The sequence below is a fragment of the Chinchilla lanigera genome, unplaced genomic scaffold (assembly GCF_000276665.1).
Source record: "Chinchilla lanigera isolate Chin_1 unplaced genomic scaffold, ChiLan1.0 scaffold00185, whole genome shotgun sequence".
In the NCBI taxonomy this organism is placed as follows: Eukaryota; Metazoa; Chordata; class Mammalia; order Rodentia; family Chinchillidae; genus Chinchilla; species Chinchilla lanigera.
Window position 1 is genome coordinate 652192 of NW_004955586.1, and position 13394 is coordinate 665585.

Sequence of the window (13394 nt, forward strand, 5' to 3'; positions counted from 1 at the left end):
AAAAATAAAAAATTAAAATAAAATAAACTTCACCATGCTACTGTTAAACAGAACACACAAATCATCAAAAGATCACACATCATAAGCAAGTAGAATTCATACCAGAGATGCAGGGAAAAATGAACATATACAAATCAATACATGCAGTACATTATATGAACAGAAGAAAGGACAAAAATCACATGATCATCTCAATAGACACAGAAAAGGCCTTTGACAAAATCCAAAATCTATCCATGATAAAAAAAAAAGTCCTGAAGAAAATAGGAATAGAAGGACCTTCTCTCAATCTGATAAAACATCACAGTAAATGAGGGGAAAACTAGAGGTTTTCCCTCTAAAATCAGGAACAAGAAAAAGCTATCCACTGTTACCACTCCTGTTCAATATAGTTTTCAAAACATTAGCCAGGGCAATCAAACAAGGTAGAGAAAGGAAGGAGTCAACTTATCATTTTTTGCAGATGACATCATCCTCTACATAGAAGACCCAAAAAATTCCACCAAAACTAGAATTAATAACCAAATTCAGTAGCATAGCAAGATACAAAGTCAACACACAAAAATCAACAGCATTTCTGCACACTAACAATAAACTCACTGAGAAAGAAATTAGGGAAAAATACTTTTCACAATAGCATCAAAAAAAATTAAATACTTAGGTTTTAACCTAACCAAGGAAGTAAAAGATCAATGTCAATAAAAATACCATTAGCATTTCTCACAGCACTGGAAAAAAACATCCTAAAACTCATATGGAACCAAAAGAGACCCAGGATAGAAAAAGCAAGGCTGAGAAAGAGAAGCAAGGCAGAAGGCATCACAATCCCAGACTTCAAGTTATACTACAAAGCTACAGTGATAAAAGTAGCATGGTACTGGCAAAACAACAGATATGTGGATCAATAAACAGAATAATGGATGCAGAATCAACTCCAGATGCAATTAGCCTCCTGATCTTTGACAGGGATCACATCAAATTAAAAAGCTTCTGCCCAGCAAAGGAAACAACCAACAGAGTGAAGAGACAAACTAAAAACTAGGGAAAAATTTGCTCGCTATTCTATGGATGCAGGACCAATAACTAGAATACATAAAGAACTGAAAAAAAAGGCAGACCTACAAAATAAAAGACCTAATCAAAAAGTGGGCAACTGCAATGAATAGAAATTTCTCAGAGAAGTACAAAGGGGACTAAACACATGAAAAAATGTTCAACATTTCTGGCCATTAGAGTAATACAAATTAAAACAGCACTGACATTCCATCTTACTCCAGAAAGAATGGCCATCATCAAGAAACCAAATAATAACAACTGCTGGTGAGGCTTCAGGGAAAAAGAACCCTTCTGCATTTTTGGTAGAAATGTAAACTAGTACAACCACTATGAAAATCAGTGTGGTGAGTCCTCAAAAAACTAAAACTAGAAATTCCATTTGATCTAGCTATTCCACTTCTAGGTATCTTCTCAAAGGATTTAAAGACATCATATTACATTGATACATGCAAACCCATGTTTATAGCATGTCAACACATAATAGCTAAATCTTGGAATCAGCCTATGTGTTCATCAGTAGATGAATGAATAAAGAAAATGTGGTATTCATACTCAATGGAGTACTACTCTGCCATAAAGAAAGACAGCTTGAGGTATTTGCATGAAAATGGAATTACCTTGAGATCATAATGTTAAATAAAACTAATCATATACATAAGCTTAAATATTACATAACTTCTCTTACCTGAGACACCTAAAATATAAACAAGAATAAAATAAAAGACAGATAATAAAAAGTAGGGAGATGGATCTTTCTCAAATGGGAAGAGGATCTAGTGAAGGAGGAAGGGGTGAGGGAGAGGAGGGGAGAAGTCCAAAGAGAATTAAGATGTGTTATATACATCTATCACAAGGAATGTAATCATTATGTACAGCAAACATGTATTAATAAAAAACAAAAATATCACATTAATCCCAGGTAATATAATCAAATAGAAAAGACTGTATTATCTTATTACTTATACCAAAATAAGACATTTAGAAAAAGAGGAAAGTTAAACATACGTTTTAGATATATAGCATACTTCTCACCCCATCCCTAGGTGGTGAGGATTTTACTTTTATACTGTGACTAATTTATTTATTCAAGGAAAAATCAATGACAAAGTAAATTTAACATTGCAAATTAAATTTGCATATGTTTTAGTATATCTGAAAAAAAAACTGTACTCTAGTTGTTGGAGGTCACATTAATATTATTAGCTTTGTTATTGATCTGTACATATTTTGCCCTTCATTGAAATCTCTCCTCTTCAGAGTTTATTCGCTACAGAACAAATCCTAGAACAACGTTGTATAGATTGAAATTCCATCCTCTTCCCTTACTCTGTGAACATGGACAGATTACAGATTATTTAACCTCCGGGGCATTTTGTTTCACTCATGGCACAAATATCTCAACAGTACTTCTTTTTTATATTGGAAATATATTTTCAATGATAAAAAGTTCCCAGTTTATAGTGAGCACTTCACAAATGTTGTATATTTGATTATAATTTTAATTATTTGTGTTATTGTTTAATAACCCACAGTCCAAATATGATGGATAGAGGGATGAAGAAAAGAGTTCTTCAGAAAAAGAAATAGATCTTTGAAAGAAATGAATTGATAAACCCATCAAGATCATCATCTACAGCAATGTACTTTTTTGCAAACTAGAGAAATGGGTGATTTCCTTAAAAATTAAATAACCACCAAAATTGATTCAAAAGAAGTAGAAAACCTGAACAATACTTTGGCTCCATGTGGTTTTATACCAGACTATCTCATTTTCAAGAGCAAACAGTGATTTAAACCATGATCCCCATCCTTGGCTGCACATTATAATCATTTGGGTGGTTACAATGTATAGGTAAATTTGATTTTGCAACCCAAAGATTTACATTATGGCAAACAATAGAAAAAGAAGAAAATTTCCCCAATACATTTCCTGAAACTAGAATAACCTTAATTTTAAAATTTGAAGAAAGCACTCAACAATCTAAAATTGTTGTTTGAGTAGTAAATCTGTTCTCCATTTTGATGACATATCTTTTTGTATTAAAACTTCTCATCTCCAATTAAGCCAAACTTGATTGTCAGTGGACTCTGCTACCTGTATCTTATTTCACCTCCACTGTGAATAAAAAACATGTGAATTTCTCTGCTAAAACTCATTTTAAGCCAAAAATAGTAATGGTCAATTATACTAGCTACATAATACAACACACTTGACACTCAACAAGTTTTAACCTTTTCAAAAAATTACACATTTTCAAAAGACCAAGATTTGTTATAATGAAGCTTGCTCAATAGAATATGTCACAATCTCTGAAAATGATCCCCAAAAGAGTTCTGAATGGCTAATATAGTCCTTTAAGTGGTAATCCTCTGGAGGCAACAGACTGAAAAAAGGCAAAACTGATTTGGATGTATAATACCTGTCTTCTTGGTTGAGAATTAGTCAAAGTACTCCGTATAGTCTGAGTTAGAATGTACTTTAGTTGTGGAATAATAAGAGAAGTGGAAAACAGGACATTGAGGAACTAAGTGTCCTAGGACATAAATATTAGGATATTTAGCATCTAGGCTACTGAGATTTTTCTGGGTTTCCTTCAAAGAAGCAAAAGTTGATGTTACAGTTTATCCTTCTTTCAGTCCCAGTAAATCAAACTCTGACTCATTCTGCAGCTGATATATAACAAACTATGTATAGCATAGAGATTAAGTTGACAAATAGAAAACACAGGCTAACCACAATTCTAAACAGCATTTAGATGATCTGAAGGGGAAAAAATAGCAGATTACAATTAATTAACTTGAAAGGAGACAAAAACAAGACATTTCCCAACATTCTCACCTATTTCCTGCTGAAACATTTGACAATAGACATCTGGAAGTCATCCCAACACATTTGGATATTTTCCTAAGATACATCATACAACAACCTCTGAACCTCAACTCCATATTAGTTTAGTTTTATAAAACCCTATTTCATAGGTCTCTTTTTCTAACTGTAACATAATACTAGTTTAATCTCAAAAGGAAAAGATTTGATCACTGTGGCATCATGAAACATCTCAGTGACAGAGAATGAAAGAAAGTTACAGGCCCGGGGTTGGGGGATGGGAAGGTGAGTGAAAGAAGGAAAATAGGGCAGCAGGGCTTCCACTGGACAGCGCCAGTGTGACACCCACTGGGTTAAGAGCTAATTAGCTTCCCTCTGTCCATGTGCAGCTCTTTTTCAGCTTTTGGAGGTCGCCACATACAGCATCAATTTAACAAAATTTAACAAACTAATTTGCTAATCCTTGATCTAAAATTTCAAGCTTTCTATTTAATGAGGGAAAATATCTTGTAATTTTAGTAAGGCTGAGGCTCTGAATGAAGTGTCTCAAACTGGTCACTCTAATTAAGCAAAAGTGGCTGATTAGAATTAACCTTTTCAGAAAATAAAATCTAAAAATATGACCCAACTAATGATATGTAAATTGCTTCACTTGATGATAAAATTATATTTAAAGTCATGTAAAGTTGAGATGCCCTTTTAGTAAAGGCCTGTCATGGTTAAGAATGTGCTACCCAGTGGGGGAAGAATCCTTTCCAACCCAGATGGGATTGTGTGAGCTAAAAATGTCTCATTAGTACTAAGGTGCTAAGTGATACCACTTTTAAGGATAACCAGATATAAGAAAAACCAAAATCTCATATAATCCTTTAAAAACAATCACTGGCCTTTATCTTAGGACACATTATAACTTCCTATCAGGCTATGCCCTTGGTTGGTCTAGCATAAGCCCCAGCCTTAAAATCCCACTAATGCTATAGTATAAAAAAGAAACAATGAAGAAGAAAGTGTCTAGGAAAACACCAATTGAAAGATAAGAATCTTGCCTTAATTCAAAGCCTGAGGTTTTCCTGGTTTTTCTTTTACACTGATGGAGAAGAATCAGCTAAATCATAGAATAATATAGTTTGCCAAAATAGTTCCCACAATTCGAGTTCTTTTTCCCTTAGAAAATAATAATAAAATAAATATAAGCTAAAGTCTGACCAGTATCTAGTTCTAAACAGAAGCTTCAGAGCTTGTAGCTTACACTGGTGTGACTCAATCTCATGGCTCTTGTCAGTGAACCAGTCAAGCATTACATGTGACTGGGATTCAGTACGTTTTTGATACACTGATTGAGAACAAAGTATCACAATGAGAATCAGAAACCATCAGAGAAATTCTACCATTTCCTGAAGTGACTGAGTAGCTCATAGTTACGTATCTACTGTACTCCCTGAGTTACTCTCTACTGTACTCCCTTTGATTCTGATGCCACTCCACACTCTTCCCCCTCATCTAATCACTTAAGATGTTCTTCATCCTTTCCTCTTCAACTACTTTCTTATCTCATTACTCTTCTCTCAATTAATTTTTCTCTTGCATGTTTGCTCATCCTCCTATACCTAAGGCCCAGTAACGATAATCACTCCTACCGCAAGCATTGCTGAAATGAATTTTTGAAATAACCAACACATACTCTTTTAAAAGCTAGAGTATATTTTTAACTGTCTTAACCATTTAGGTTGGGAGTTTTTAAAATATGCCATTTGTTCCCTTTACTTCTTCACAGAGTATACACCATGCAACTGAAAACATTCTTGATCATGCAGGCTCATCAATCTAAGCATCCCCTCAAGCACTTCTGGGCAGCCTAGAACTCTTTTCCCTATACTACACAGCCCCAGTTCACTGAATATTACTACTTCATTTCTATCTCAGTTTTATAGTTCCACATTCCTCTTACTGCCAGGCAAAGCTTTTGCTTTTTATTGCTGTCATTATACCTAACTTTTGCCTCTTCCTTTTCTACTCTCTAATCTGCTGTGAGCCAAGTAGCCAGACAGGTAAACTTGTGTGAACCTTGTGTAAGAAAAGTTCTTCCTGATATATATCCAGAAAGGCCAGGATCTGCCTTAGGAATAAAGTCCATTAGATTCATGGCAACCATTTTAAGAGCTCAGAGATCCTATTTTACTTAATCCTGGGTTTGTGATCATAAAAGTGGTAAGTGAAGATAAGGAATCACACAGAAGTTTGACATCTGAGTATTTAGGTAGTACTATCATTTGTACCAATAGAGAAACATGATTTCCAGACCAGTTGATATTTAGGCAGCACCAACCTGGTGCAGTTATTATCATTCTGCATTTAAACTGCCACAAATAATGAAACAGAAAAGGGAAGAATGTTGACTTTTGGAAGTTCGAGATCATCATAGGACTGGAGTTTCCAAAGCTGTATCTCTGTGTGCTGCTTTTCATCTCATCGCCTTTATCTTAGGACACTCATCTGCCATAAGCTAAATGATTCAGCACTATTACCACACACTCACACTGCAATTCTCCTTTCTCAGAGAGACACCATTAACTACACCACCTTTTCACTGTTTTTTTCTAATAAGAGGAAGTACTATCTTTATTCAGTTATCACACATCCCTTTAAAGTAATATCATTTCACTGTTTCTTGCTTTCTCAGTGTTGAAAATACTAACAGTGTGATCCCCCACATTGTTTCATTATAGTGGTTATTTTCTTCCTCTTTAAAAATAAATGTTATTGAATGCATTATATATATGTATATCATCTTGTTATGAGATACATATAAATAGTAAAAGGGTAATTATCAGGAAACAAATTAACAAATTAACAAATCGTCTCACAGTTACCCATTTTTGTGGCAAAGGAAACTAAATTCAATTCATTTAGCAAGAATCTTATACACAGTACATGAGTACATTAGATCTCTTTTCAGTTTCTTAAGGTGAAATCCTTCTATCATCGGTGGCTCTTCCTTCAATTCCCCCTATTAAATTATGCCGTTGATGTGTGTGGTCCAGTCCAAGTCCAAGGTGTATTTTACCTTCTTCTCACTTGAGTCTTCCAGAATTCTAATTCATGGCTCTTGCAAACTTCTATTTTCCAAACATCCCTCTCACCTCCCGCTTCCCCTGCCTATCCTAAAAATAATAGAGTAGTACCTCATTCTCTCATTCCTGGGCTCACAATCCCTACTTCCTGAACACTGCCATTGGTTAGTTCTCAAAATATTTCTTCTTTCCATTTGAATGCTATATTTTCACCTTTAGTTCCTTTTATAGTACTTCTTACCACCCACCTCCTGCTGTTCAATCTTTATATTAGCACCTTCCAGTTTTACATGCTCCATAAGGTTTTGGTGATGCAGTCAAAGAAATATGTCAGAAAACATTACTCTATTTTCTCATCTGTCTGCTCTAGGGCTCTATCCCTGATCACACCTTAATATCTTCAACTACCTCTCAGGAAATTTTCTTTTCTAAGTGCATTGGAATTTAGGGACTAAATTCCTAACTTAACTTATTTAACTATTTTCCTTTTTATGTATTCCTCAAAGGCTCTAGAAAAAAAATTACCAGATATTTTGTTATTGTTCTCCACATCTCTTCCCCAATCCCTTTCCTCCTTCCTTGGATTGTAATTGTCAAAATAGCAGGGCTGGGGCTGGGGATTTAGCTCAGCGGCACAGCGCCTGCCTGGCAAGCACAACGTTGTGAGTTCGATTCCCGGTACCGGAGAAAAACCAAAAAAAAGAAAAAAAGAAATCAAAATAGCAGGGCTGAACTTATGAACATATAGTATGAAACTATGTGCTGAAGTGAACAAATTGCACAACTCCTGGGTTCTTCTCACCTGTCCATCCTTCTACCTCTCCCACAGCTTTCCAATTTAGCCAGTAAATCCCCATGTTATAGTAAATAAACTCCCTTCCCCTTCAACTCATTCTGAAGGAATTCTCTCTATAAACCTGGGCCTCCCTTAATCTGGTTGCTGAACTAACTTCTGCAGCTCTCTTGAAAGAAAGGACCCATTTCTCATCAGCACAAACACCTGGAGTAGGGGAAGACCCACTTGCTCCTCAGAGCCACCAACAGACCAACAATTTGACACCCTCCTTTCAGGCCTAGGTCTTCTGACTAGACTTCCTTCCCAGCTCCGCATCTCTTGTTCCACGTGTCCAACCCATTTAACACACCTGCCTTCCAGGTCTTGCGCTCCTTATCCACAATATTCTCCTCCACACTCACTTCAGCCACTCACTTTCTAGACTCTGCCTCAGACTTTCTCTTCACCAGGGAGTACTTCCCCTACAACTACCCTGGCTGCTTCTTAAGGCGCTCCACAGTTAGCTGGCTCTATGACCCTAGGAAACATTCCAATCCTGCAGTCCTCCCCTTTCTACCAGTTGAGTAGCCCCATTCTGGCCTCTCTTCCTTCCCTAAGCAGCTTGAGTTCTATTCTAATGTCCAGAATTGTTCCCTACCAGCCAATCTTTTCCTGAAATTCCTATACCGACTGATTACCTGAATAGCCTCCTACTTCCTCTGACCTCACTCCCTGGCTCTTGTGCTTTCTGTCCTTGCAGTCCTAACTAAATCTCTTCCTAAACCAGGTTCATTCACCTACTCCTGGTTTGACCTACCCAATTCTCTTCCAAAACTTCCTTCTGGATGAATGAAATAAAAAACCTTGTATTTCTATTGTAATGTATGGCTTCAAATTGTTTTTAGATATTTGTGCTGTTATCTACAAGACAATTTCTTATGAGGTAGAAGCTCAAGATAGTATTATAGTTGAAAGACAAATTGAGATTCATGGAGGTTATGTGGCTCAAGCTCTCATAGTTTCAAAGAGTAGAACTGGTAGGTCGTAGAAGTCAGAATATATTTTTTCTCAATTGGTTTGAGATACCTATGTTATGCCCAATTATTTGGCACGTTAGATGTGAGAATGACATGTATGGGTGGGCAATAAACACATTAACTAAAAAGAGGCATTCAGAAGACCAGTGTTAAAGTATGACACTGTAAAGGTGGGGACCTCCTGTTTTCTATAAGAGTTGGGCATCCCAGAAGCAAACATTCAGATTTCAACTCTGGGCTCAGAGAGAAAAGAAATCCAAGCAAAGAGATGCAGAGAAACTCCATGTCAGAGAAGCTGCTTTGGGCCCTCCATGCTGGTTTTCACAAGCAAAATGCAAGAAATGAAGAGAAGGATAGCGCTGAAAGAGCAGTGGAGCCCGGTGCTGGTGAATCCAGGAAGAGGAAAGAGCAATTTGGAACTCTCTGTAGGACACTCCTTTCATACAAATTAGTGCGCACTGAAAGAGAAGACTGGTGTGTGACATGTTCTATTCTGAGCAAAATAAAACAGAGGCTTCCTTTTTCATCCTACACCACCTAGATAGGTATGACAATAAAGACAATAATCACATATTGAAAACGTGTACAAATAAATAAATTTTTAAAACAAAGACAATAAATATAATCAAGTACAAATCCTAACGGATATACAGAGAACAGTAAAACTGAACAAAGACCCTAATTAAATTTTTAAACAAATTTATGAGATGTTTGTAAAAACATCAATATTCTCCTATAAACCTTTCAGTTTCTTGCATAAAAGCTGTTATTATTACATGTGCATTTGTACATGTCTCTAACAAAACTAGTACTGCTATTTGCCTTAGAACTGCCTTCAAAAATGGAAATATTTAGCAAAACAATCATTTACCTTATAGAAGATCAAGAAAAGATCATCCAGTTTCCCATGCAAATCACCTAGAAGGCAAGTTAAAAAATCACTATCCAAAAGGAAGCAAGATGCAATGCCTAGTTTGTTACAGAATTTTAAAACTCAAATACTCCAAGTATTCTCAGGGCATTGGGTTTTTACCCTAAGATGATATTAATTCAGCAGGAAATTTGCTCCCACAGCACTCTGTTCTTCTGCTCCCCTTCCTTCTGCTCCTCTAGTGGGGAAGGTATCTGGTATTGTAATTACCTGCTTCCTGCAGACATTTATACAGGACTTCACTTACTCTGGGACAAGCAGTATGCTAAAGTTGTATGTGTGCTATCTTGTTTAATCCTTACACTTATGAGATGAGTGTTCCTTTCATCATTCTCATTTCTAAAATGAGACTCAGAGTAGTTAAGTAACTTATGCAGTTACTCAGATACTAAACATCAGAGCTAGAATTCAAACAATGCTATCTCACTTCAAAACTGAAGCTCTTAGGGATTACTCTGTACTACATACTCCGTAAACCCTAAGAGAGCCACAGTAGTATCCATTACTGTCGGCATTAAATCCTCAAGGGCCTACCATTGTACCAGTGAATTGTAGGCACTCAATAAATGTACTCAGTGTTTGAAAGAACATGCTCCAGTCATAGCATCAGAAAGAGTAAATTTGTGAGTAGATAGTTGACCTTCTTTTGATGAGACAGTTATATAAAATAAAAATTGAACCAACTAAGAGAAACCATAAGAATATATGAAGTTATTAATTAAAAAATAAGTGTAACTACATGAATATTCAAAATCCCTATTTGTATAAACATTTCTGGGTAAAATATCTGTCTTTCATAAGCTCTGCTCATAAATTTTTACTTTTTATATCTAACTTAATTACTGTAGAATTGAATTTAGGAATATTTTTCCTCAGTTTGCTTAAAATTCAGAACAAGATTAATCAAATGTATGCAACAAAAGACTCCAATTACAGAGGGAATAATAAAATTAAAATTCTATGTCAATAGCACTTCCTAATACAATGACTATAATATTAACAATAACATTAAGAGCATATTAATGTTAGCAAATGCCTAAATGTCATGTTTTCATAGGCTTCACTCTAGAGGTAAGGAAATAAAGATGGAAGAACTTCTTGTATCAGTTTAGCTTATTTTGTTAATTACTTTATTTTCCCAATCTTTCAAAATCACTTGTCTTTCAAATATTTGGGTATACAAGACGATAATAGTTGGCATGCTAAAGAAATGAACTTCTTTCAGCATACTAAGAATTGAGGATTCTGGGTTTGACCTTTAGCACAGAAAAAAGACATAGTTGAGGCTATAAAAATATTTGTAGTTTCTAGTTGGATAGCAAAAGTAAAACACCATGAGAAGACATAAAGCTATTTCCACAGCAAGCACAAACATGATTACAGAATTGGTTATCATTTATACTTTAATGACAGAGTAAAAAATCTTCATATTTCATGCATGCTGAGAGTTATGGGAAATAGTTAGATGTGTGCATAAAAATACACTTTGAGGTTAAAATAAATATTTATCATAATGTCCTCCCTTTACTAATACTTTCTTAAACAGAAAATGATGTTGGAAATGTAGACTCAACTTTAAATTCTATCTTAAATGATGAGCAAAATTTTCAAAGACTATTAAAAACAAAATAATTATTTCTACGTTAAGGGAATTATTATGGCTTAGATCTAAAATATCCACCAAAAGTCTCATGTTTTCAGAGGCGGGGTTTTTAGAAGGTATTTGGATCATGGAGGCACTACACTCATCAGTGGATTAATTCATTGGTGAGTTCATAGATGAATGTGCCATTTAGGATGTGGGGCCTGGCAGGAAGAGGTGAGTCACTGAGGACATAACTTGTAAAAGTATATTCTTGTCCCCAGCTCCTCCCTCCTCTCTCTCCTCCCTCTTCTCCTCTCTCCTCCCACACCCTCTCTCTCCCTCTCCCTCTCCCTCTCCCTCTCCCTCTCTCTCTCCCTGATTTGGTATCTCTCTTTCTCTCTCTGAAAGTTTAGCTGGCTCATGTCCTCTTAAACACATGCAATGTGACTTGTCCTTCCTGGGAAGAATAGAGCATGCTTTATACATGGTGTTGCCCTCAGCACTTTCTACTGGAAACTAAGACAAAAACAAGCAAAACAAAAACGGGATGCTCTCTGCTCCACCCCTCCACCTGCGGAGATGCCCTACTTGGGTGTAGGAAGCCTTGCCTCACTGGCAGAGAGAAAGAGGTGGTGGCTGAGTTTCTGCATCACAAGTTATCCAAGACCAGACACTAAAGCCCTTTCTGTGATTGCAGCCTCTCTGGATGCCCTATTGCTGCAGCAGAGAAACTGGCAAAAGCCCAAGAAAAACACCAGAGCTGTGATGTGTCTAAGTCCAACCAGGCCTCGGACCGAGTCCTCAGGTACCAAATGAAGCATGCTCTCCATGGGGGTCCGCTCTTCTTGGGGGTCCACTCGTCATCGCCCCAAACACACCTCTGTGCTTGGGACACTCACTGGCCATGCCCCCCAAGGGACAGGAGAGACAGGAACAGCTGTGTGTGAGCTCCAGGCCACCTCTCCACCCCGTGTGACGTTGGCATGAGGGAACTGGGAGGAATTGTGTCTGGTTTCCTATGAATTCACAGAATTCGTAATTCTGTGAATGGCAGATGCAAGAAGCAGTAAAAACTCATCAGATACCCCAAGTGATTTTATGTGAGTTTGCGGGTGGTGATGCCAGCCTCAGGATGGTGCCGCAGTGTTGGGAAGGGTCACAGTGATGAGGGCCAGCTTGCATGCATATGGCAGCTGCCCCTAGGGTCAGTGTCAGAGCCACTGCTGCCCCTCACCCTCCAGCACCTCCAGGACACAGGTGGAAGTAAATGTCACCACTGCCATTTGATATGCAGGGATCAGTGACTTACCTGGAATCACTTAGTCACACCCGGGGAGAAACAAGAGCAGTCTCAGGGCCAGGGGTTGAACCCAGTATTTATATACTTTTCACTTTTTGTTTTTGCAATACTGGGATCTTCCCACTGAGCTCATCCCCAGCCCTTTTTTTATTTTTTTATTTTGAAACAAGTTCTCACTAAATCAGTAAATGGCCCACGCTGTGCTTGAACTTGCAGTGATCCTCCTGCCTCAGCCTCCCAGAGTCCTGAGAATCCAGGTGTGCTTGCCATGCTTGGCTGAATCCAAGGTTTTTTCAGGTTTGAGGAACATTATTAGGGTATATGGCAGAGGAGGAAATCCACATTCCTATAACCTTTTCATACATTTGTGACTTTTGGATATTCCTACAAATCACTGTCACCAAGAACACCTTGACAGTCACTCTACATTTGGTCTTTGTATTTAGTGTCCTGGGCTTAGCAAGCTCCCCACCCTCAGAGCACTTCCCTGGAGGACTGTGGTCTGTCCCAGCACCTCTGCATTCCCCCATATCTCATCGAGTGACATAATGAGACAAGAAAGAAGGAAAGAAAAAGAAAATTAAATCATCATTTACCTGGTTCAGGTCTTCCAAAAAAGCCTTCAGTAAATTATGCAGCAGGAACCTAAGAACCAAGAAGAGCTTAGGGTCCTCTAGCTCTCTAGGACCCCATGCATGCAGCCTGGGCTGCAACCTCTCTCCCTCCTGCAGTCCGTGCACCCCTCTCTCCCTCGGCTGCCACCCCAACTTTGGCTTCCAAGTGACAGAGCCGGCATGAGCTCCCACACCAAA

At 37.5% G+C, this 13394-nt stretch overlaps 1 protein-coding gene across 4 annotated transcripts in view; it reads right to left on the minus strand.

Annotated features, from left to right (window-relative positions):
- The window catches only part of Ppef1 (protein phosphatase, EF-hand calcium binding domain 1), a 163814-nt gene that overhangs the window by 54572 nt on the left and 95848 nt on the right, over window positions 1-13394 (minus strand). For all 4 annotated transcript variants that reach the window (XM_013509899.1, XM_005414441.1, XM_013509901.1 and 1 more), the window contains exon 8: window positions 9638-9684. In XM_013509899.1, the coding sequence (XP_013365353.1) occupies window positions 9638-9684 (47 nt within the window). The remainder of the gene's footprint in view (window positions 1-9637; window positions 9685-13394) is intronic.